Here is a 24,517-nt window from a genome sequence, read left to right as displayed (position 1 = left end):
TCTGAAAGCATCTAAGATGCACACTTCTAAAATTTTAGAAGCCATATGGTTTATCAAGAAGATCTATGAGACTTGCCCTTAAATCTTTTTGACATCTCCATAAAGGGTCTTACTTTTGACTTCATCTTTACCCTGAGGCCCTTTTTATCAGCAGGGCCCTGGATTTGATCTTTGCCCTGAGATCATTTATTACCTTGAGACCCATTTGCTGGCTGGAAAGACTGCCGTGGGCCCTCTATATTTTCTCTAAATTTTGCTCAAAAACAGAACAGTTCCTTCTTTAGCTCATCTCTTTGTTCTCATGTTTTACCATAGGTAGCCTGGAGAAGCCAATTGGCACTTTCAGTATTCTGTCTAAAAATCTCCTTAGCCAGACCCATGAAGTCATTAGGTACTCCTTCTATTTTCCGTGTTACCACAGACAATAGCGTTTCCAGACATTCCACCACTACGTAATAGGGGTTGCCTTTTCTTCAGTCTCAGGTAACAATTGCTCACTGTCCTTCAAATTATTACTAGCAACCTCCTTGAGGTCTTTGTAGCTTTCATCCCTCGCCTAGTCCCAAAGCCAATGACATCTGCTTTAGGCTTTTGTAATAGCAGCGTCCTACTCTTGCAGGTCTTTGAAGAAAGATTTAAGGAGCCAGTTCATGATAACTTTCTAAACTTTTCTTGCATTGGCCCTGGTGGACTAGTGGTTAAGTTTGGCACACTCTGTTTCAGCGGCCTGAGTTTGGTTCTTGGGCACAGACCTACACCACTCATCTATCAGTGGCCATGCTGAGGCAGCAGCTCACATACAAAATAGAGGAAGATTGGCAACAGATGTTAGCTCAGGGCGAAAATTCCCCAGCAAAAAAAAACCCAAAAAACAAAAAAACTTTTCCTACCACTTCCTCTGTCACTACTTCTAGGTTACCATTTGGTCTACATCCTGAGATACATCAGGGGACAACTTGACCAAATACTTTGTCATTTCATAACAAGAGTCCCCAACTTTCCAGCCTGCACATATTAGGTTCTCATATCTTAGTGTCTTCCCTCCTCCACTAAGCCAACTCCACATTTTAGATTCTTTTACTTGAGAACTCCACTTTCAAATATAAAATTCTTTACCAGTTAGGAATTTATTCAGCTTTGAGTTGCAGATAACCTGACTAATAATAGTGGCTTTAATTGCCTAACATAACAAGAAGTCTGGGGCAGGCAGTTCAGGGTTGGTTCAGGGGCCCAGGGATGCTATGTGACACTCAGCATCTTTTCATTTTTTGCCCTGTAATCTACAGCATGTATGCTTTTACCCTCATGTATGTTGCTTCATGATCACAAGATGGCTGCTGTACCTCCAGGTCTCACTGTCCATGTTTCAATCTGGAAGACAGAGGAAGAGTAAGGTGCAAAAATGTTTCCTTTTTGCCTTTTTATTATGCAAGAAGTATTCTCTCCAGGGATTTCCACTTACATCTCTTTGGTCTTAACGATGTAATATGGCTAGTCCTAACTGCAACCAAGTATTTTTAGCTAGGAATGTTGACACTTTGAAAGAAAAAAATGTATTTTAATAATAAGGAAATAGGAGATGGATAGTAGATAAGCAGTAGACGATATTTTCCTGAATTGTTTCCTTACTTTTCTTACTTCCCTGGGAAACTCTGATGCTTGGGAACTGCTTACAGAGTAGCTCAGACTCGAGCTCCCAAGAGATGGAAAGGAGTCGAGTGAGAAGGTGCTGGGACAACCTGCTTGTTCTCACTTACTGTTCTACCTTAACTGTGCATCTGGGGCTGGTGAGGCCAGACCAGGCAGAGCCTAGTGATAAAAAGAGAGAAACCTACCTTCCCAATATCCTGTAGGAAAGGGAGCCAGTGAATATAGGTCAGGGAATCAGGAGAGTGGTAATCACCATTTCCACAGCAGCTCTCTAAGCTCTGTTTGTGCACACTGTCATTTCAACCTCATGGTAACCCAGAGAGGAGCTATCATTAGGCTCTTTTTATAGATGAGGAAACCGAGAGGGAGCAGCATCTGCCATTCTTGGAGCACTCCCTCCAGCCAGCATCTCTGCTTGGCCTGTTTGGGCATCATCTCACTGAATCCTCACAGCAGTTGGATGAGGGATGTGCTATTGGTTTCTGTGCTTCACAGAGGAGGAAATGGAGGCCGGGAGAGATTAAATAAAGAGAAATGTTGGGACTTGACCCAGGTCTGTAAGAAAGAGCCTCACCCACATGGGACACGGGGTGGCAGTCTGGCCTTCCTCTGCTTTCCCCAGCCATCTCCAAAGACTTGGCTTTGTGGGAGGTGAAGCGGACCCGGGTGAGCAGATTCCAGACACTCTCGGTCTCTTGATCCTGAATCAAGGGGGACCTGGGCCCCCTTGGGCCCAGTTGCATTATTTAGTGGTTGCATTATTTTAGTCTGATTGCTCACAATAAATTCTGGCTTCTGTCTCAGCTCAGTTCCAGGTTCTGGGTCTGTTTGGGCTGGTGGAGACCGGCCTCAGCTGGCTGCCTCTGGAGCTGCCCCTAGCAGGCCGGGCACTCCATGGGGCTAATTTCTTTTCCTTCTGCATATTTGACAAACAAACACCAGACGTTCCTAGCTGGTTTCAACAATCTTCCCTCATCCCGCCCCTCCCCCCAAACCTCTGTGCTGAGGGAGAGAGCAGGCAGGCCCAGCAAATGGCGCTGTTCAAAGGACTGCCGGCCAGGTTCTCTCTCACTTTCTCCTGGGATGGCGGCTGGGAGGAGAGCCTCAGGAATATCTAGCTCACCTCTCATCATGGCCTACTGTCACTTTGGCCTTTGTTCTTTTGGGTCCATCCCTGGCAGCCTATTGACCCTCTAAGAAAAGAGAGACTGCAGACAAAGGTGGGTTCTGAGACAAAGGAGTGACTGAAATAGGGCTCCCCACCCTCCTGTCTTTAGGTCACTCCATCTCCCCACCAACTCACTGTTCCTATCTGGGAAATGGGCACAATCAGGCATAGGTCACAGGCTCTCCTTGATCCCAGTTCAGATCCTCTCCCCACCCCATCCTCAGTTCTGTAGCGAAGGCCTCCCTGCTTCAGCCCCAATAATCAAATACTCCTTCCCAAGCCTTCCCCATACTTGGCTCAGATGATGAGAAAAGGAGGTGAATCAGTTTGACAAGGTTCATTGGCCCCAGGGGGCTATGGGCTTGGAGGTGAGGTCACCTTGTCCTTCGGGCCCAGGCCCTTTGTCACAAGCACATGGAATGTCCAGGTGTCTAGAACACTTCATCTTATTTACCCCTGAGGTGCACAATCAGACACCAACCTGCAGAGGCAAGGCAGTTTCCCAGGGGCTCCATGAGGCGGTGGTGGCAATAGCAGGGGACAGAGGCAGGGAGAGGGTCAGTGCTGTAGGAAGTGCTGCCAGGCCAGGCAGCATCTGCTCTCACCTCTCGCACCCTCAAGCTGCTTCTGCAGGGAGAGGCCCTCACCCTCCAGATGTAGCACACCTCTCAGGAGTCAGCTCCGCATCTGCAGTGGGGGAGCTCTGGTGAGGGGCTAAGGGTATTGGGCTGCACCCAAGGGTAGATACTCTAGTGTGTGGAGAGTGGAACGTGGGAAAGGAGGAGGATAGTCAGTCCTGCTGGGGCCCTGAGGGACAGTTAGTGTGGAATGCATTTGGAACCACAGTAGAGAGATCCAGGGTAGACCCAGGGGAAGAGCTTCCAGCAGGGCAGGAAGATTCCAATCTCTGAAAGAAGAACTTGGAAAGGCCAGGGAGGAGAGATTACAGCTCTACCCCCGCCCGTGTGGAGGCAGAAGGCTGGAAAAAATGAGCTGGTGAGGAGGACCTGGTTCTCACCCTCCACCTCCCCCTCCCTGCTGCCTCCATAGAGGGACTCAGCGTGTGATTGCTCAGTTAGACTCAGAGACCCCCACCCTGACTCGTCCACAATAACAGCAGGTGATGCAAAGCACTTTCACTTCAGAGTCTTTGGGTAGGAATCTTCCAAACCCATTTTGGAAGCAAGGTAATTATGGTCCAAAGAAGGCAAAGGATGTGCTCAAGGTCAGGTGGCCAGGGGGTGGTGGAGCTTGGAGTGAGGGTCCTCCAACCCCAAAGTGTCTCCCTCCCTGTCCTCCCTCACTTCCCAGCTGTTGCTTCCTAGAGTGAGCTCTGGCCCCTCTGCAGGCAGCCTCGCCCAGTGGGCAAACAAAGGTGCAGCACTCCTGAGGCGCGGCCTTGTTGAGAAACATGAAAGGCGGGGTACAAGGACATGGGGCCTTCCCTGACCCCCCGTATAGAGTGCCTGGCCCCTCACCATTTTCTTTGCCTTAGCCCTCCATTATTGTTCTTCCCGGCATTCACGTCACCAGCCTATCACACATTTATTTGTAATCGTCTGTTTCTCCCACCAGCTTGGCATCTCCATAGAGTGAGGACTAATCTGTTTTGTTTATGGCTGTACCCCCATGCCTAGGACAGGTGCCTCTAAATTTTATATGAATAATGAATGGCTCTTAGCCCTGCCACTTATTAGTTACACGACCTTGGGCAAGTTACCCACCTCTCAGTTAACATAACACCCTTACCATGTGCCTGGCACTATTTATCTGTGAGCTTTGTAGGTATTACCTCATTTAAGCCCCACAGCACTCCTGTGAAGTGGTTACCATGATTATCCTCCATCATTGATGGATGAGGAAAATGAGGCCCAGAGAGGTGGGGTGCCCTGCCTAAGGGAGGCGGCTCGTGGCAGAGCTGGGATATCATAGGCCAGAATAAGTGCTTGACCTAGAACTGAGTTAATTGCTGGTCCACTCTGGCCCCCACTTGTGTCCCCTACTCCCCATAATTCCTTGCCTATAAAACAGGGTTAATCACAGCTTTCTCTTCCCTTCCCTCCCCTCTGTTCGCTCCCCTCACCCACAGGGGCTGAGTCTTCAAGATGATGGTACAAGCAAGGTCTTGGTGCTGGGCCCTGGGCGAGGTCAAGGTATCATTGGCTCTCTGGCTGCCTCCTGAGCATTAGGGCTTCTCAGAGGTCTGGGTGCTGACCTCCTCTTCCCCCTCCCACACTCCTCTGGGTCTTGAGTTCTCCTTCTGTGAAATGGGGAGGGGTCTCTCAGGCTCAGGGGTGAGGGAGCGAAGAGAAAAGTGACATGAGGGGATTTCCATGTCTGGTCATATGGTGGCCTGTGCCTGCTCCAGCTAAAAACAACAAAAAATGCTAGATAGAAGGAAAAAAAATCTTTTTCAAAGCATTAAAGAGCTGACAAGGCAGTAAGGAATGAGGAGATCAAAATCTAAGTGAAAGCCAACTCCAGGAACGGAGCAGAGCGCTAGGGTCCCCCATGCCCCCAGAGCATTGGCCAAACCTAGCCAAAATGACTTTTGGCTTTGATGATTTGTGGAGCGAGAAAGACAGAAGCTAAATTCCAGGGCTTACTTGAGGAGGGGAGACAAGGGCGACACCCCCCTTCATGCTGGGACTCCAAAGGGCTACACATTTAAGCTAAAAGCCAGAAGAATCCCACCCTCACCTCCATGGGACTGCAAGGAATGTGGCCTTGGTGCTGAATGGAGCCTGGAGGACTGGAAACAGGCATAATGGGCTCCAGGCAGCCCTTGCCCCAGTCTGCAGCCCAAATCCAGTATTAGCACCTGGAGAGGGGGCAAGAATGCAGCCTAGACTGCTGGAAGTGTCCCTAGGGGGAATGCACCTTTCTCCTATGCCTCGAAGATGCCCTGCAGATGATCTCCCCAGGGAAGCAAGCAGTGCACAGCCCAAAGTGACCAAATACCTTTCTTCTAGAGATCAGGCAGGGAGAGTATCTCCTGGCCTCAGTCTTTTCACCTGTAAATGAGGGGGCTTAACCAGAAGCTCCCCAAGATCTCCTCTGGCACAGGGATTCTCTGGGAGTGAGGCTGAAGTGTGTCCTCACTTTTGTTCTTCTGGGATGTCTCTTCAGAGTGAAGAGACGGGGGTGGATGTGATGGCCTAGCCCAGCCTGTCTCCTCCAACAACCCTGGAAGGAGATGGGCAGCAGGCTGTCCCCAGTTTCCAGCTCCGGGGGAGGGCAGAGAGGGGGATGAGGGGGTTAGTGTCTGAGGCCCAGGCTGGGCCTTTGATGTGTGCATGGAGAGGTGGGCGGATGGGGCTTGTAATGGGGGCTGCCAGGGAAGGATGGAAAGGGAGCCCCTGGAGGCATCCTCAGCTTGACCTACTTGGGCCCCCCATAATTGCTCCCTTCCTTCCTTGGGAGGCTACAAATAGGGATGTCTTGTCTCTAGGCTCCCACAGCTGAAACACCAGCAAAGTGGTGAGTGCCAGCTGGGTCTTGCCCTGGACTGGGTGTTGGGCAGCTTAGGGTTGTCTCCTGGCCCAGGGTCTGGGCATGGGGGCAGAGGGATGACCACAGCAGGGACTGATGAGGTGAGGTGTTCCCTTGTACAGTGAGGGGCTATCGGGAAGTTTGGGTTAGGGGGTGTGCAGAGCTGAAGTCTGGCCCTGGGGTGGGGCCGTGGGCTAAAAGCGCTGGTGTTAGCCTCGGTTAGCTCCCTGTCCCTCCCCTCTGCCTCCTTCCTTCATTCCTGCCAACGGGTTGAGACAGGCCAGGGCTGCGTGGGGAAGAGAGGATTCCCTCCAGTCTCCAGGCAGCAAGCTTCTGAAAAAGCAACAACGATGGCGCCAGGCAGGCTGGCAGGAGCCCAGAAGGGCAGCTGGGCACCTCTGAGGTTCCTTATTCCCTGGGATCATGGCCCTTTCCTCTCCTGGGACCCCAGACACCCAGTTCCAACCCTGGGCTGTCACAGTTAGATCTCAGACAGTGCTTGGCTCCATCACCCCCTTCCTCCTATCTCCCCACCCCCTAGACACAACCCGGCTGGCCATTTGCTCCATAGGTCCCAGCAGAGGGGGAAGCGTTAGGGAGAGAGCCATGGCCCTGGCAGCCTTACACTGCAGGACTCCTAACCCTGGGGGAATAAGGAGTGAGTCACTGGGCTCACATGGAAACCACACTTGCCTTCCTGGCTGCCTTAGGGTTTTCCCAAGCTGGAGGCATCCTTCCAAAAGGGCAAAGGGGGGTGCCAGTGGAATTGGGGGGTTGGCAATTTCAAGAAGGGCTTCCCCTCTAACAGAACAGGGTACATCTTTGCAGAGCCTTCTGTCCCAAGACCCCCAAGAGTCAGGGGGATGGCCTCAGGTGGGGCAGATCACAGATTGGTAAATACCAGAGCCAGCTGTCTTGCTGAGGTCCCTGATGAGGCCTATGAGGTGGGATTAGCCCCATTTTACAGATAAGGCACCTGAGACCCAGAGAGGGTAAATGGCTCATCTGGGGTTGCACAGCTGGTGAGAGGCAGAGAGGACCCCAGAAGTTTCTCTTTTGGACGCAGCTTCCCTGAGTTTGGGGAAGGAGGGACCGTGAGGGGGTGGTGGTGAGGTGATGGGGGTTGCTCTCCTACTGATGCTCCCTGAGAATGCCCAGCTTCTCCATGCACCTGAGGACACGGACGGACCAGGGTTCTCCTCGAACAAATTCCTACAGAAGGAGCTCTGCGGTCCTAAAGGGGAGGAGGCTTCTAGGACCAGGGTGCTGTATCTTACGGGGGGTTGCAAAGTGGGACTGAGCCCTCCTGGGTGTCAGGGATGAGAAAAGGTGGAGGGAATCAGGGAGTCCTGAGGGATCCCCGGTGTGGGGGGTGCAGGTTGTGGGGGGGGGCACTCTTCCTGAGGGCTTTGTAGTGATGTTGGGGAAATGTCCAGGAAAATCATAACGGGCGACAGTAGAGAAATAAATTAGGAGAGGTGGGGGTGGTCAGGGAGGGCTGCTCAGAGGAGGAGAGCTTGTGGGACTAGAAGCCTGGCAGAGACTGAGACAGGTCTGGAGCAGTCCTGGGAAACACGGAGGGCAGAGGTGAGCAGAGGGGTGGCTGGGGCCTCTGCTGTGAGTCGCACCCTTGTTCTGTGACAGTGAGGATGGCCAGGCCTCTGGAGCAGGCAGTGGCTGCCATCGTGTGCACCTTCCAGGAGTATGTGGGGCGCTGCGGGGACAAACACAAGCTCTGCCAGGCGGAGCTCAAGGAGCTGATACAGAAGGAGCTGCCCACCTGGACCCCGGTGAGCACTGGGGTGCCCACCCCACGGGGAAGCACTGCTTGGACTCCACAAAGAGAGACCTGGGGACGAACTCTGCGCACAGGGCAGCAAGAGGGGTGGAGGCTGGACTGTGGGGCCGGGACTCTGGGAGAGAGCTGTCACAGCAGGTATCTCAGTTTCCTCATCTGTAAAATGGGATGACAGTCATCACCCTGCTGCATTGCAGGGTTGTCGGAAGGATGAGTGAGATCGAGGTGAAGAATGTCTAGCACATAGTAGGCACTCAGGAGCAAATAGTAGGTGCTCAATAAATGATCTGAGAAGGAGGATTGGGGAGTAGGATTGACATGGGTGAGTTATCAGAATAGGTAGGCTGAGGTTGGCCCCCAGAAGGGGCGTGGGTTGGGATGGGTGAGACCAACCAGGAGGGGAGAGGGTGGGAGGGAAGCAGTGCACCTATGCGTGCACGAGGTTGTTGTGCCCTCCTCAACCTGCCTCCTCACACCCCTCTCCCTGCTCCCTGCACAGACGGAGTTTCGGGAGTGTGACTACAATAAATTCATGAGTGTTCTGGACACCAACAGGGACTGCGAGGTGGACTTTGAGGAATACGTGCGCTCGCTTGCCTGCCTCTGCACCTACTGCCATGACTACTTCAAGGACTGCCCCCCAGAGCCTCCCTGCTCTTAGTAGCCTCTGCTCCAGTGGGCAGGGCTGGCCAGCAGGCAGGCGTCTGCTGGGGCCTGCTCCATCTCTGCCCTGAGGTGGTCCTGGGCATGTCATCCACTCCCCACCCCACTCCTGTTCCCTCTCCACTTGGAATCTCCCAGGTTTGCCCCTAATATGTTAACCCATTTTACCCAGGAAGCCAGGAGACGTGAGGGGACCTTCCCCAGGATCACAGCTAGTGACGGGTAGAGCAGCCAGCTGCTGCCTCCCTCCCGTGGCCTGTGATGGGTTTGAGGCTGTTAAGGACCAGCGGAGTGTGCGCATGAATGAGACCACGCCAGGAAAGGGCCTATTGAACTCCTAATAAAGAACTGGTGGCACTTGGCTTGGTTTGGTTCTTCTGCGATAACAGCTGGGGCCTCGAGTCAGAGTCCTGCTGAAGTCTTCATTCCTCTCTGGCCTTTTCCACGGGAGGACAGGAGGCTGAGGGCAGTTTCAGACCATGCAGAAATGAAATGGTCTCAATCGGCCAGCAAAAGGGGGTGGGGTCAACACAAGGACAACATCCAGGGGAGGCTGGGGGGTCTCTCTCTCTCTCTCTGGGGTTTTTGAAGAAGAAGCTCCCTTGGGCTGTCAAGGAGGGCGAGAGGCAGCCTGAGGTTCCCTGGGGTGGAGCTCAGTCCTCGTGACAGGATGTTCTGAGCAGGAGGGTGGGGCCGTGGGTGTGGGGTGGGTTTGTTCCTGCCCAGGGCTGAGGGAGCCCAGAGCGCAGCACTAATAGGATTAGCATGTCTGAGGTCTGATCAGGGTGTTGCTCCCACCCAGGGAGGGGGAAGGAGAAAACTTGAGGCAGACCCCATCCCTGAAGCCACAGCCACCTGAGGGCCTTCACCTCCCACTTCTGACCCTCACTCAATCCCTGAGTTCATACCCCACCCTGAGAGGTTAACCCTGATCCCTGCCTCCCCCATTTTGTGTGATTTCACCTCTAACTTTCCACGTCAACCTGCATTCTTCATTCCTGACACCCATCCCAGCTCCAAGCTCCCCCTCCTGACGCTCTACCCCTCCCACCTCTCTCGGTACCTTCAGCCAGCCCTTCCCTGAGCCTCCCCCGAGGACTCCCACTCTCCACTCCATCACTCCCTCATCCAGGACCTTTCTCCACTGACATGCCTGGCTGGTCCCAGCGTCTCCTTTGGGTGTTAGCCTGATCCCTCTCCCAGAGCCCCCAGGCCCCCCCTGGGCTTCACTCAGCACAGCAGAGAGCACTCTAGGGAGGGGAGAAGGGCAGAGTGAGTCGTCCCACAGCACTGAGCCTGAGGTCCCCTCCCTTAGTTTCTGGGCAGCCACATTTCCAGGGCAATGTCCCACCTGTCACTCACGACCCCTGGATCCCCTTTCCAAGCTGCCGGCTGGGACCACTCCCTCCCTGTCCCCCACCCCAGGCACAGACTGCCCCTTCCTCCAGCTCCCTAAAACTCAGGCTGAGCTGTGCTCACTGGGGGGTTGCCCACTCCACTGAGGCCCCCACCTGTGCCCACTGGGGCTCTCCCATTGTCCATCTGTATCTGTGCCACCCTGAGGCAGGAAGCTGGGTTTCCAGGCTGGGCTGGTGGAGGGGGCCGCAGCGCCTAAACCACATCAGCCCACAGCAGGAGGGCTGTCTTTCACTCTCCCCCATCCTCTATCATGGGCAGGGCCTGGCTGGGGTATAAATAGGTCAGACAGCTGGGCTTTCCCCACTCTTCCTCTCTCCCCAACCCTCTGTCCTCAGTGCTTCCTCTCTCTTGGCCTGGTGAGTTGTGGTTGCCTGACTGGCACGTAAGGGGGGTCAGGCTGAGGCTCAGGGCAGAAGTGGGGACTGGTGGGGGGCAGATGTGCTAAATGGGTCCAGATGTGAGATTCTGATGTGGAGGCTCTAGGGTGGGATGTGTGTGTGTGCATGTGTGCGTGTGTTCGCATGTGCACACATATGTGCACGTGCAAGACAGAAAAAACAGAAATGTGTGCAGGTGGCTGGATTTGAGCTGTCCGAGTGGCACTGAGATGCTGGGGTTTGCACGTGCTATTGTTGTAGCATGTTGTGGTGTGCGTGTGACCTGTGGGTATGCACACTGGTTTGTGTTTGCTGGGTTGCACAAGCCGGTGTGCACCCTTGGGTGTGGGAGGCAAAATGAAGGCAGAAGGTGACTGTGGGCTTTTGTCTGGTGGTGTCCTGTGAGCCTCTGCCCTGCACCCAGCAGCCCAGCCCAAGGGAGCTTGGCCGTCCCACCCCTTCCCTGTATCCCTGCCTCTGCCACCTCACCCTGCCCCTCCCTACGCTAGGCTAGGCGCTAGGCCGCTGTTTTTTTCCGCTGCAGGCCCCTGGGCAGGCCTCCAGCAGCCTTGCCCAGTGCTGGGAGGGAGAAGGATTGGCCTGGGTGGGGCTGCTGTGGGCTGAGCTGTGGGAGTGAATGGACTGAATAAGGGATGGAAAAAGCGATGTCGTGGAGGCATGGCCTGGGGGAGGCACCGGGAGCTTGCTGCCTGAAACCCAGAGCCTGCGCAGTGGCCCTGCAAATGTTCACTGCCCGAAGCTCGCATTTCCCACTGTGCATACTCTCCCAGCCAGCAGCTGAGCCCCACCTTTCCGGGCTCCCCCTGTGGTGGAAGCAGGGTCTCACCAAGTGTTCCTGGAGGGATGGGAGTGGGGTGAGGCATTCTGAATACATGGCTGGGGGTGGGGGTCGGGAAGATAAGGGTGTCTCTGTGACTCTGCCCCCAGATCCCGACTGCCACCATGGCGTACCCCCTGGAGAAGGCCCTGGATGTGATGGTGTCCACCTTCCACAAGTACTCGGGCAAGGAGGGTGACAAGTTCAAGCTCAACAAGTCAGAGCTAAAGGAGCTGCTGACCCGGGAGCTGCCCAGTTTCTTGGGGGTGAGTGGCTACTGCCTGGGACCATGCCCCATGTGGAGCATTCCCCACAGAGGAGGGCCAGGCCCTGGGAGGCACCAGCCTTTTTGCAGAGCGGTAGCTGTAGTTGGCATCTGTCACTGAGATGGGGAAGTGGGAGCAGAGCTTGCTATGGCTGCCTGAGGTGGAAACATGGCAAGCACCCACCACTCACTTCCTGGCCCTCAGCGGAGAGAGGGCTGAGAATGAACAGGTAGGTTACGGGCCAGACACTCTGCCGAGTGCTTTGCACAACTTAACTGAAGGGAATTTAAGGCTCAGAGAGGTTAAGTAATTTCCCAGGGTAGTCAGTGTGCACAGCTGAGACCGGCAAACCAGGACGGTCCGCCTCTTGCCGTCACCGCAGCCATGAACAATTTTTGAGTTTCTATTTGGCTTGTGGATGTGAAGACGCAGTTATGGAGACACTCACATGTCTACAGACTTCCCCAGAGCAATCACAGCTTCCATCTGTATCAAACTTTATGCAGTTTATATATTGCTTTCATGACCATTGTCTAATTGGATTCTTAATTTAACCCTGAGGGAAGACATTGTGGTCTCCTTCTCCAGCTGCACCCAGGCACTCAGGGTTCCTCATCTGAGGGGTAAACCTCCTCCCACCCTAGTTTAGCCCTGAGGGCTGGACTTCCAAAACTGCCCCCGAGGAGTGGCTACACTTTCCTGAGCTCTGATCTGGAGATGGAAACCTTGTCTAGTCTTGGCTCCACTCCCAGGCTGCTAGTGTCCACCTGTATCCTCTTCCCCCTCCAGAAAAGGACGGATGAAGCCGCATTCCAGAAGCTGATGAGCAACTTGGACAGCAACAAGGACAACGAGGTGGACTTCCAGGAGTACTGTGTCTTCCTGTCCTGCATTGCCATGATGTGCAACGAGTTCTTTGAAGGCTTCCCTGATAAGCAGCCCCGGAAGAAATGAAGGCTCCTCCGATGTGGGTGGGGGGGCCTGCCAGCTGGGGTCTTCCCTTTTGGCAGTGGGCACGGTGCCTCACCCTGGCTCCTCCAGATGGGTTTGTGATGCAGAGCAAGTTCAATAAAGATTCTTGGAAGCTTTGAGGCTGATGGTCTGAGAGATTCTGGGGTCGTGTGGTGGGGGCTGAGAAATATGTCGGGGTGGAAGTGGGGAGCATTGGGTGTTGAGCTGCAGTTTTGTGGACAGCAGACAAGTGAAGGTGGGAGAGGGACGTGGGGGTGACTGAGGGGGTGTGTGCGCACGTGTGTGTGCATGTGTGTGTTTGTGTGTGATAGAGTTGACTCTGATGGGGCCGAAGGCAGGGAGAAAGGGACCCCCAGAGGCTTGGAATGCCCCGGATGTGAGATCTTAGCAAGCCCACTCCCCACTCCCCACTCTCCGACTTTGCCTCTGGCGAGACCTATAACTGAAGCTGGAATGCAATTGAAGGTCACATCTACTCCTCGTTGGGGTCTGGAATGGAGTCTAGGCACCCTGGGGGAGAGACGGGGAGGGGGGGGGATGGGGGTGGGGTGGGGTGGGGTGGGGAGGGGGGGGATGCAGGGGGCGCGGGGGCGCGGGGAGGGCTGAGTCATAGGGAGGGAGTAGTGACGCCAGAGTGGAATGGGGAGGAGGGCTCAGTACTGAAATTTACAGCCCGGGCCCTGTCCTGTCACCACTTTCCAGAGCCCTGGCTTCAAACCCCAGGGACGGATGAATCCTTCCTGTCCAGGGAGGCTGCGTGCAGGGAGACCAGGCCATTGGCAGCAGCATGAAAATATTGTCCTTATCTAACCCCCATCTCTGCCCTGAAGGTCCTGGGATGAGATCTGTTGTCAGTTCAGAATAGTGCTCCTACAAAGACGGACAAAGGACCTCAGAAGAGGAGGACGGTGGCTGGAGTGGGAGTGAGGGAGACCGTGAGAGATGACCATAATTTTGGAGACAGAATTCCAGACATATGAACTGATAAATGAAATTCAGACTTTTTCCCCCCCAGAAAATACCAGATATGATGTTGCTTTCCCTTAAACGCCAGTGGCTCCAGCGTGCAGTGGGTGGGATTGAGGTTAGACTTCCAGGCCATGCCTGGGTGATATGGGGACCTTTAAGAAGGAGGTGAGTAGAGGGCAGGTCCAGAGGCAGGGAGGGTTTTGTCCCCCTGAACTTTCAAGCATTCCCCTTTTCTTTTCATCACATTGTGTTTTTCTCTAGTTTCAGAGGAGTGGGGTGGGTGACTCAGATGTTCCTCCAGAGTGTGACTGCAGAGACTTGGGTAGAATTTTGGTCCAGGAAAAAGTTTGCCTCCCCGCCCCCCAGCGCCCTACTCTGCCCATCTTCCATGGGAGTGCCCTCCCCTGAGCCTCCTCCTGCATCACTCTCTACTTTGGAAACTCCTGTTGCTTAGTGACCAGTCCCTGCTGCCTCTCTAGCCTTGCCAACTGCTGGTGGGAGTGGAATGGAGGCTAGGGGGAGGACCCAGGCAGGCAAGGCAGGGTTGCAGCAGTGATAGATGCTAAGCCTCTAACTTGCTTCAGCTCTCATACGTGGACTGGTTGGTGGTAGAACAAAGTCTGAGTCTCTCCTGGGATACAGGCAACTCTCCCTGACCCTACCCCATTCATCACTGCACCCTGGACCTGCTCCCTGCAATCCACAACCTCTACCCCATCACCAGCCCTACCCTTCCCTGGATCCCCTCTCCAATCCCTAATTCTCACTCCTCTATTTCAAGAGTCTCTGACAATTGTCTCCCATGAAGATGAGTGAGATTTAGAAAAAATTGCTCATTTAAAAGCCCTTTAAAACCCTTAGGCTCCGGGGTCGGCCCCGTGGCTTAGTGGTTAAGTGCATGTGCTCCGCTACTGGCGACCAGGGTTTGGATCCCGGCTCTGCACCAACACACCGCTTGTCCTGCCATGCTGAGGCAGCGTCCCACATACGGCAACTAGAAGAATGTGCAACTATGACATACAACTATCTACTGGGGCTTTGGGGAGAAAAAAGGAAAAAAAGGAGGAGGATTGGCAATAGATGTTAGCTCAGGGCCGGTCTTCCTCAGCAAAAAGAGGAGGATTGGCATTTATGTTAGCTCAGGGCTGATCTTCCTCAAAAAAAAAAACAAAAACCTTAGGCTCCATTCTAGCTAATGACCCTGACCACGCCCTTGGCAGGAAACGTCTTCCCCCATTGATTCTCATCTCGAGGTGTGTGTGCTCCGCTCCTGCTGTGAGTGGGAGGGCTCCAGTGTGGAGAGCGGCCCAGGGCATGGGGAGCTACCCTGCATTTGGCCCACACTTCCTGGGTCTTCTTCCAGGACAGCCTACAGTCTCCTTCTCTAGCCTGCGCTCTCCTCCTCACTCATACTGTGAGCTCTGATTTTTGGTTGGGAAGACAAAGTTTCTGGGACCGAAGACGTGTGTGCCATGGTGAACTCAGTGTGCCCCCATCCTTGCATTTGGAAACAAGGAAGGTGAGATTGGTGGAGGGGGTTTCTCCCCAGCTGCATCCCAAGAGGCTCTGACTTGGGCCTCCTCAAGTCCCTGGCCCCTTCTCATTGGCCCTTTCCCTGCCCTGGTTTCCTGGGGACAGGAGCAATGGAACAAAGACAGAGAGCAGTGGGAGGGAGCCTGTTTCCGCTGCGTGGTTCTCCGGCTTACTCTTTCCTTGGTGAGTCCGTCCTTCTGATCTCCCTGCTCATCTATACGGTGGGGCAAGCTGGGTGATGAGACCAGAGGGTGACAAGATGTGGTGACCTCCACCAAGGAAGGCCTAGTCTGATGAACAGGCATGTGCTCAGGGAGGAGAGGGCAAGTATTTGGAATTGTGGCTATCAAAATTTCCTGAGAAGTGGATCTGGGGGTGGAGGTGGGCATCAGAACCAGCCAGGATGCTCCTGCAGCTACCTAGAGGTGCTTGCCTTCAACTGTGGTCCTGGCTGAGCCTCCTGGAGATGGGGAGAAGCCGAGGTTTGTGGGTGGTGGGAGATGAATGACAAGTCCAGTTCGAGAATTGTGAGGTGGGCTTTTGGCTGAAGGGAAGAGCCAGCAGCTTCTTCCTCCTTGCCCAAGACTCTACAGAGATTTACCTGCAGCCCCCAAGTCCCCTGGGTGTTGCCTCTTTCCTTCCTAAGGGGGAAGTGGTTTTCAAGTCTGAGTCACAGGAGCTCCAGCTGCTTCTTCCCTTCCGTGGGTGCAGCTGTGCTGATGGCCTGGAGGGCTCCATTCAAACCCAACCTCTAGATCCAGCTCTCAGAATGATCCTGGAGATTTCAACAGGCCCACCCTACTTGCTGCCTTGTGGCCAGTCTGAATGTGCAGTTCTCTGGGCTGGAGACTGAAGACCAGCTGGACAAGTCCAATCACTTCTCCCCAGTTTCCTGTCGAGACCCTATCTCCCAGTTCTAGCCCCAGCCCCCTCCCACCCCTGGACTCTCCCTGTGCCCTGTCCCCTACTTCTATAATGGGACACTTCCCAATATCAGATGATTCAGGCACCCGGGCCAAGGAGGGTGACTATGGTGAGGACTGTCTCTGGAAAACGAATGCCCAAGCTGGATGGGGCAGGGAGAAATCCTTACCCTTTATCTGCTCCACATCCGCCACCAGTTCTTCTTTTGGGGAGGTCATCCTATCATCCCTCTGCCCCTAGACCCCTTTTTCAATGTCTCCTAAGCAGGAGAGTGTGCAGTCTCCTGCGGGGCTGGTCAGTCTCACTGCTCTGGCTGTTCCAAGTTTGCCTTGAGTCTCATTCCAACCCATGCTGACACATTTGAGTCCACTCGTTGGTGGATTTTGGTCTTGTTATGGGTTCCAGTCTCTGGTCCTTGAGGGAAGGGCTTGGAGGTGGGCTAGTGATGGGGGGAGGAGAAGGTCTGTCTTTGCTGGGCCATGCGATTGTTTCCTTTCACTTCACCCTTCAGAGCCACATACCGTGATGGAGACTCCTCTTGAGAAGGCCCTGACCACTATGGTAACCACTTTCCACAAATATTCTGGGAGAGAGGGCAGCAAACTGACACTTAGTAGGAAGGAACTAAAGGAGCTGATCAAGAAGGAGCTGTGTCTTGGTGAGGTAGGTGACTGTCCCCCCCTTCCAAAGTCCAAGTGCTCCCTGTGGGTACCATGGAGGGTAGAACACCATGGACAGGGGCTCCCTAGTGTGAGGTGGGAGGCCCAGCTCTGCCTCCATAGACATCCAGCGTGAGGTGACACACACCTGCCCTCAATGTGCCATAATCTCAGCCAGGAGCAGGTTGGCCAAAAGGTACAGAGACCGAAGGAAGAGGGTGAGCATCTTGGGCCAACAGAGCTCTAGACCTCTGTGCTGGGGGTGAGTCAGGTTTCACTGCAAGGAGGAAGGGTGGCGTCTGGAGGGTGGACTACAGGCTGGGTGAGAGTTTAGAGAAGGAGATCAAGGAAGCTTCTATGTTGAGGCTAGGCCTGTGCAGCCATGGCGGAACCTGTGTGAGGGATCGTGGGGGATGAGGGGACCCAGGTGGTCCAGGTCAAGCTGTGCACAGCTCAAGGGCAGGGCCCCCACCTGATTCCCCTCCGTGTGCCTAGCACATCCAGGGCTCTCAGCTGGTGCTGACACAGAACAAAAAGGATCGTTCTGCTAGTTCGTGAGCACAAGGTTGGAAGGAGACCGAATTGATTCTTACCAGATGGAGATGGTGGGAGGGAGGTGACCGACAGAGGGGAAGGCCTATGAAGTAGTCATGATATTACTTTTACAATTAAAAAACAATCGAGGCTTAGATACATTATATAACTTGTCCAAAGATACCAGCTACTGCCAGGCTGAGCTGGAATCCCAGGCCAGGCCTGCGTTCACCTTCCCTTTTTCCTTTAAAATTCAGCATGGGGGGGACCTCTTCTGTCATATCCTGAACTCTGGTGGGCCTCCCCACAGAGAAGCTCCCTTGAGTTGCCCCTGTGGGCAGGGGAGAAGCAGGCGTGGGTGTCACCAGGCTTGCCCTCTGGCCTTCCTGCCAGGCTCTCTTCATCCTGGAGTTAATGAGGGCAGAAGGAGGAGCCATGGGCTGGCAGGGGTTAATTACAGGGGAACAGAGGCCCCGGGGACGGCCTGGCTATAATAGGAGCCCAGACTGGGGACAAAGATCACGTCACAGAGAGGCTGTTTCCATCTCTGTATGTCCCAATGTCCTGTCTCCTGTGGAAAAGCTGGAGCTGAGGGCCCTGAAGAGGGGAGGGCAGGACGTGTCTGTATTTTCTTCCTGTTCCACCAGAAGGCCCTGTCCCCATCCTCCTGGTGGAGCTGGGCTGGGAGGGCAGGGGACCAGATGGCGAGTAAGACTGGGTGCCAGGCACTCCTTTCCATTCCCCTGTCCTGTGAGCTCTCCTAGTGAGGGAGGACACAGTGGCTTCTCAGCTCCAGGACACTGCTCTCCTAGAGAGACATGTTGTCTGGGTCAGTTCTCAACTCTCCCCTACAGGGACAGAAGGAGTCGGAGATGTGGGTCATGCTTAGTGCCACATAACCACCAACCCGTGGCTGTTAGGTGTTGTATAAAATCTAGATTATTATTTCTTTGGATGGTGCAAAGTGTTGAGAGGAAGGGAGGCTGGACTAGCCTTCCTGTTGTAATTTATTTACATTCAGAATCAGGTCGCTGAGCCTGTGCTTGGTGCCAGGCTCTGTGCTGGGCATGGGCTGAGGGCAGACTCAGGGGGTCGAGATGCTCAGAGTGTTGCTGATTCAGCTGGGGACCACCCTGAGACTGCCTTCCCAGGGGACGGGTGGCACCATGCGGTGGTGGGGCAGGGCCAGGAGGGGTGGCTGACCTGTCCCTCTACCTGGGGCCTCGAAGAAGATGAAGGAGAGCAGCATTGATGACCTGATGAAGAGCCTGGACAAAAACAGTGACCAGGAAATCGACTTCAAGGAGTATTCAGTGTTCCTGACCACACTGTGCATGGCCTATAATGACTTCTTCCTGGAGGACAACGAATGACCGGGCTCAGCTCCTTGCCCCAGCCTCTGCGGCTCCTCTCACAGACCCTCTGTGGCCCCTTGCCCTCCTCTCCCTCCCAGATGGAACCTGCTTCAGCCTTCCCTTCCAGCAGAGGAAATAAAGATTTTCCATTCCAGGTGTCTGGAGGCTGGTTTTGAAGACGTCTTGTCCACCTTGACTGAGAGGTAGGGTGGGGCAAGGCAGAGCTTCTCCTTGAGTGGGTTGAGAGCCTCTGGGTGTTAGGGTCCTGGGCTTTCACTCCACTTCATGTCCTTCAGTGTGGACATCACTAAGCTTACCTAGGCTTAGTTTTGCCATTCTGGAAAACGGGGAGATTGGGCCAAGCTTTTGCTTGCCTCCCAGGAATGTTGCAAAGATGCAGAGAAAGCTAAGGGGGAAAGTGCTTTGAGAGAGAGGACACTGAGGGCAGTGTGGACAAGCCAGTCTGACTTGTCACCGGCTTACAGAAGGTCACATGCACCACTGGTATGAAGGGGAAGTCTGGCGTTTGGTTACAGGCCAGTCTCCCTTCCGTCTCCTCCACCCCGCCCCAACCCACCCCAGTCATCTCTGGGGTCCAGTGATTTTTGCTCTCCCCACCTCTCCCTATCAGAATCCTTTCTCAGGAGAGGACCTGAAAAACCTTTTCATTAGAGGGTAAATAATGAATGATGCTAACAGGGCTTGGCTCAGGTGTGTGTGCACATTAGTGGGCAAGAGGCTCCGGGTGGAATTCCAGGCAGGGGGGGAAGGGAGAGGGGGTGGTGGTAGGAATTTATTTTTGCTGGGCGATGGGTGTCCTAGATGTCCTTTAAATCATATCCTGTAGACCACTGGCTGCTCCCCTCCTTCATCTAGGGTTGACCCTGAACACCCTCTGGGGGCACCCTTCTCCATTCCCACCCCCCCAATAACCCCCCTTCTCCCCAGCCGCTCTAGCCGTCTACCTTCTCCCCACGCCGTGTCACGTGTCACGATGGTGGGCAAACCGAGCTATGGAGATTAAGGGGAGCTCCAGGTCACTGGGCTTGCAGTGGTCTCCGCTAGGGCCCCCCACCCCCTGGAATGTGGAACAGCCCCCGCGGCAGGAGGCGTGGAAAGTTGAGAGGGGCCGGGGGTGTGTGTGTTGTGTAAATCACGGGCGCGGGGTGGGGCGCGGGGCGGGCCCTGGGCGGGTTGGGTGGACGCACGGCCGCTATAAGGCGGCCGGGCCGGCTACAGAGTTCGTCACCGCGGACCGCTCCCTTCACGCTTCCTTGCAGCCCCGCGGTGAGTTCTCGCCGGCGCAGCGCCGGCGTCCTCGGCCTAGTCTGGCCTAAGTCTAGCCGCCCGCCGCCCCAGTCGGGCCGTTGCGGACTCCGCGGGCGGGACCGGCGCCCGGATCCCGAGTGCGGCCGTCTGTGGAGCTCCTGGGCCGGCGGGGAGGGTCAGAAGCGGCGGGCTGGCCCCGGGCTAGGCATGCGGTGGGGCGGCTCCCCGCGCTCTTCTGGGGTGCGGGAGGGTGTGTCCTGGGACTGTCAGCGCCGCAGTGTGGCCTTGTGAGGCTGTGTGTGTAGGGCTGGGTGTGCTGCCCCTACCTCCCCGCCCCCCATGCTGCCTATGCTCCCCAACTTCTTCTGGAACCCCTGGGGTTCTCAGCTGTGGCCCTGTTTGCTCTTTAGAATCCTTATCTCCTCTGGCCCCCCCTCGAGCTGCTGATCTCGAACCTAGAGTCTGTCCTCTCCCTCCCCTTCAAGCCCTGGGCTATCTCCTGAGGCCACCTGTATGTGCCTGAGGCTGGGTGGTTCAGGCAGGGTACTCAAAGGGAGTGGGGGGAGTGGGGGACAGAACTCTTGGGGGTTGGGTGAGTGAGAAGGCCCTGCTGCCCAGGGCACTGACGAGCCCCTCTGCCCCCAGCTCTGAGTCCAGCCCTCAGCCATGGCGTGCCCCCTGGATCAGGCCATTAGCCTCCTCGTCGCCATCTTCCACAAGTACTCCAGCAGGGATGGTGACAAGAACACCCTGAGCAAGAGTGAGCTGAAGGAGCTGATCCAGAAGGAGCTCACCATTGGCCCTGTGAGTGAGCCTCCCCAAGCCCTTCTTCCCTCCTCTGGCCCTGCAGAAGCAGGATTAGGAGAGGGGGACGTGCCAGGGGCATCTGACTCACATTTATCTAACTTCTGGGGCCCTTCTCCACATGCCTCACTGAGCCCATTGGTCCACTCCCTTGAGGGGGTGGGGGATACTCTCAGCCTGGTATTCACTCCCCCTGAGCAAGGAGCAGGAGCAGAGGGGAAGTGAAGCCAAGTGAACCCAAGGTGGGCAAGTGAGCACAGGGCCACTTGTCTGAGAGAGGGCTGCCTGGGAGGGGGAAGGGAGAGGACCCAGGGTTCTCATCACCACTCAGTCTGGATTTCCCATTCTAACGCATTAGGAGCTGCAGGACGCGGAAGTTGCAAAGCTGTTGGACGACCTGGACCAGAACAAGGACCAGGTGGTGAACTTCCAGGAATATGTCACCTTCCTGGGGGCTTTGGCGATGATATACAATGAAGTCCTTAAGGGCTGAAAATAAATTGGGAAGGTGGAGACACACTCTCGAGGGCCTGTCTGAGTCAAATCCAGTGGTTGTTAATTGTACAATAAATATTTTCTTTTGGTCAAATCTACGCCTGTGTCCTGGCTTCCCGGTGATTTCTGTTTTCTCCTTCTTGCACTAGCACCACCCTGCACCAGGGTTTGTTCACAGTCACCTCTGGGAGTGACTCAGCGACTCACCAGGCCGGGGTGGGGGGTGCGGGGGGGTGGGGTGTGTGGTGCGGGGTGGGGAGCCGTGGGGAGTGTGTTGAGAAGCTAGAGCTGGTGTATTGATTTAAGAATATGCAGATTATGATCTGCTGACTGAGGAGGCACAAGCCACCCACAAGGGAGCAGCAGGTAGCTCCCTCAGCATCCTAAGTCTCACTTTGGGGAGGTGAAACCCACAGGGGTCGTTTTGATTGAAGGCACAGTTTCAATACATCTACACAAAGGAAGTGGAGTCTACTACTACTTACAGATGCCAGAAGCGAGGGGGTGCCATGAGCCGGGGGAAGGGCAGTCCTCTGTCCCAGGTCACAAGCCAGCCTGAGATAGAGAGCAGGGTAGCAAGCACCTATTACGTATAACGTGAATAATGGGGCAGAGGTCACTAACTTTTTGAGGGCTTCACTCTAAGTGGTTATTTTAAAAGGTGCTCTGGGGGCTGGGCCGGTGGTGTAGTGGTTAAGTTCGCGCGCTCTGCTTCAGCGGCCCGGGTCCACAGGTTTGGATCCTGGGCCCAGATTTACACATTGCTCATCAAGCCATGCTGTGGTGGCATCTCTTATACAAAATAGAGGAAGATGGGCACAGATGTTAGCTCAGGGCCAATCTTCCTCACCAAAAAAAAAAAAAAAGGTGCTCTGGGAAAAGTAAAGCAAGAACTTACGGCAGGAATCCTAAGCTCAAGTCCTTATCTAAAAGATGTGAGCAGGGTTATCCTACTGTGAAATGCTGAGGCAGCATCTCTGGAAAACAAAGTTGTTTTTCTCCTCACAGAGGGTCCACACGATGGTGGACTCACCCTGACAAGGCCTCTGCTGGCTCATAAGGTGCCTTAGAAAAGATGGCCCCTCCGGACAAAGTCGTCTTAAGGGAAGGCTCGAGTGGTCCCCGGTAGAGAGGGTTCTGGGATGGACTTGGAGAAGAAAATCGTGCCTGAGCCAGGCTGTGATGGGTCCAGAGTGGGGCGGAGATAGTCCTAGGGGGGTTCCTGAAGATGAAGACATGTTTTAACTTTGGGTGTGATGGGAGGGGAAGGATGGAAGGGCCATGGGGCGAGGCTGGTCCACTTTCTCATCACAGTGAAGTGTGGGCAGAGAGGGCACAGCCGGCATGCCCAAAGCCTGGGGGGGAGCATTCTGTCTGAGACCACCGAGGATGCTGTGTGGCTGGTTCACTGTGCTGCCTGGGCCCCAGTCGAAGGCAGGAGGCACGCTTTAGGAGTCTGTCCCTGCATTCAGGGACAGGGTCCTTTGCGTTGAGGGATGTGGTCTGAAGAGCTGGCAGCTGCACGAACACATGAATCATGGGGTGCTCATGAATGGGGCCGGGTGGGGGTCTCTGGGGCTGGGCCCACCACAGCTTCAAGCCTTTCAGTCAATATTGAACCAGCCCATCCCTGCATCCTTAGCAGAATGAATCACCCCAGTTATCCCATTAGAGCCAAGACTGGCTCTCAGTCCCCATTCGGGAAGATGACTAATTGTCTGAATTATTGTCTGAGTCCATTGTTTGCATTAATGTTTTCAGACAGGGAGGGTGGGCGGCAAGGGGGTAAACTGTGTCTCAGGGTGATGGGGCATCTGTCCCAGTTCTCTCCCCTCCAGGCCTAGTCTGAGCCAGGCAGGTTCTTCTGTAGGGACCTCAGAGGGAGATCATATCCTCTTTCCCCTCTTACTCACCTCCTCTCTTCCCTGAGGGCCCAACTGTGCGGAATTAAGTCATCTTCTTCCTCCATGGGGTGGGGATGACTGAACAGTCCCCAGGGGGCTGGAAGCATCACCTTTGGAGTTCCTCCTTCTCTAGTTGCCTCCCCTGCCCCACAGGGCATAGGAACTGGCACTGTCGTGAAGCAGGAAGGGACCCAGGGCCTAAGCTCCCGGCCTGCACAGCCATGTCCAAGCCTTGGCTCCATTCAACTCCTGCGGGAAATGTACCTTCCCGGCCTGCAGTGGCCGGCAGTTTGGGGTGTGGAGTGAGCCGGTGTGTGGGCAGAGAGCAGGAAGCTGTGGGGAGAGTCTGGGTTGGTTTTCTCGAATCCCAGGGAAGAAGCCAACGGTGGTGGTACCAGAGCCCTGGCCATCAGGGAGCCCTTCCTCTGAAGAGGGAGACAGGACTTGGATGCCCAGGGAATGTCAGCAGGGGGACCTTTTGGCTCTGAGCAATCAACCCCCCAAAAACGAACTCAACTTCATCTAAGACACACCTACCGTGAGCAAGTCAATGAAGGGAAGGGGTTTGCAAAGACAAATAGAATCTGAACCCTGCCTCTCCCCTCCCCCACCTTCAGGGGCGAGAAGACCTTGGTACAAAAGAGGGAGGAGGAGTCGTTTCAGTGGGTGAAGATCGGCTGCCGCTGGGAGGGGCTGCTCAGGCAAGGCAGTCAACCCAACGCTTCCCGGGAGCTCTGGTGGGTGCGCAGGCCAGGATGTTGAAGAGGATCAACAAACGTTCTCAGTCCACCTGCTAAGTAAACAGGTGTGTCTTTCAGCTTCTGTTTCTCCACAGCAGCGAGGGGAACAGGAACATGGATGTAAAAAATAAAACAAAAACGGGGCGGGCCAGGTGGCTTAGCGGTTAAATTCACGCACTCCGGTTTGACGGCCCCCGGTTCCCGGGTTTGGATCAGGGGCATGGACTTGCGCACCGCTCATTAAGCCATGCTGTGGCAGGTGTCCCACATAAAATACAGGGAGATGGGCACGGATGTTCGCTTAGGGCCAATCTTCCTCAGCAAAAAGAGGAAGATTGGCAACAGGTGTTAACTCAGGGCTAATCCTCCTCACCAAAAAAAACCCAAATAGCAAATCATTTGTTTACTTTGAGGGTATGATTTTTAAGGCTTTTTTTAGGGGGGAGCAGTGGAAAGAAGCAGCATTTGCAATGGAATCTGGTGGGTGCAGCAGTCAAAGTGTGGTATTGGGTGTGGAGAGGTGCGCAGACTGGTCGTTTTTATTGCGTTTGCCTCCAACGGACATAAAGTCTGAAGTGAGCCCTTTGGGCTGATGCTGTGGAGCAGTGGTTTGGGCTTAGAGGAGAGAGAGAGGTTCAGATGTGAGCTGGCTGCCTCACATCCTGTCCCTTTGCTGAGGCTGATAGGG

The 24,517-nt window shown here is 54.8% G+C and overlaps 4 protein-coding genes across 4 annotated transcripts; all 4 read left to right on the top strand.

Annotated features, from left to right (window-relative positions):
• The first annotated feature begins 7,956 nt into the window (after positions 1-7,956).
• S100A3 (S100 calcium binding protein A3) lies at positions 7,957-8,769 on the top strand. Its single transcript, XM_058537480.1, has 2 exons — positions 7,957-8,100; positions 8,608-8,769. Exons 1-2 carry the CDS (start codon positions 7,960-7,962, stop codon positions 8,767-8,769), a joined length of 303 nt encoding a protein of 100 aa, XP_058393463.1. The 5' UTR covers positions 7,957-7,959.
• Positions 8,770-10,440: 1,671 nt separating this feature from the next.
• On the top strand, positions 10,441-12,629 carry S100A4 (S100 calcium binding protein A4). The gene is made up of 3 exons (XM_058537475.1): positions 10,441-10,546; positions 11,516-11,671; positions 12,461-12,629. The coding sequence occupies exons 2-3, from the start codon at positions 11,531-11,533 to the stop codon at positions 12,623-12,625; spliced, it is 306 nt and encodes a 101-aa protein (XP_058393458.1). The 5' UTR covers positions 10,441-10,546; positions 11,516-11,530; the 3' UTR covers positions 12,626-12,629.
• A 3,956-nt stretch (positions 12,630-16,585) lies between these two features.
• On the top strand, positions 16,586-18,759 carry S100A5 (S100 calcium binding protein A5). The gene is made up of 2 exons (XM_058537473.1): positions 16,586-16,732; positions 18,492-18,759. The coding sequence occupies exons 1-2, from the start codon at positions 16,595-16,597 to the stop codon at positions 18,633-18,635; spliced, it is 282 nt and encodes a 93-aa protein (XP_058393456.1). The 5' UTR covers positions 16,586-16,594; the 3' UTR covers positions 18,636-18,759.
• Positions 18,760-19,812: 1,053 nt separating this feature from the next.
• Positions 19,813-21,283, top strand: S100A6 (S100 calcium binding protein A6). Its single transcript, XM_058537466.1, has 3 exons — positions 19,813-19,904; positions 20,532-20,690; positions 21,049-21,283. Exons 2-3 carry the CDS (start codon positions 20,553-20,555, stop codon positions 21,181-21,183), a joined length of 273 nt encoding a protein of 90 aa, XP_058393449.1. The 5' UTR covers positions 19,813-19,904; positions 20,532-20,552; the 3' UTR covers positions 21,184-21,283.
• Positions 21,284-24,517: the final 3,234 nt, after the last annotated feature.

This window comes from Diceros bicornis, chromosome 4 (genome assembly GCF_020826845.1).
Source record: "Diceros bicornis minor isolate mBicDic1 chromosome 4, mDicBic1.mat.cur, whole genome shotgun sequence".
Classification (NCBI taxonomy): Eukaryota; Metazoa; Chordata; class Mammalia; order Perissodactyla; family Rhinocerotidae; genus Diceros; species Diceros bicornis.
Note: the sequence above shows the minus strand (reverse complement) of the source record. Positions and strands in the feature narration are given on the sequence as shown.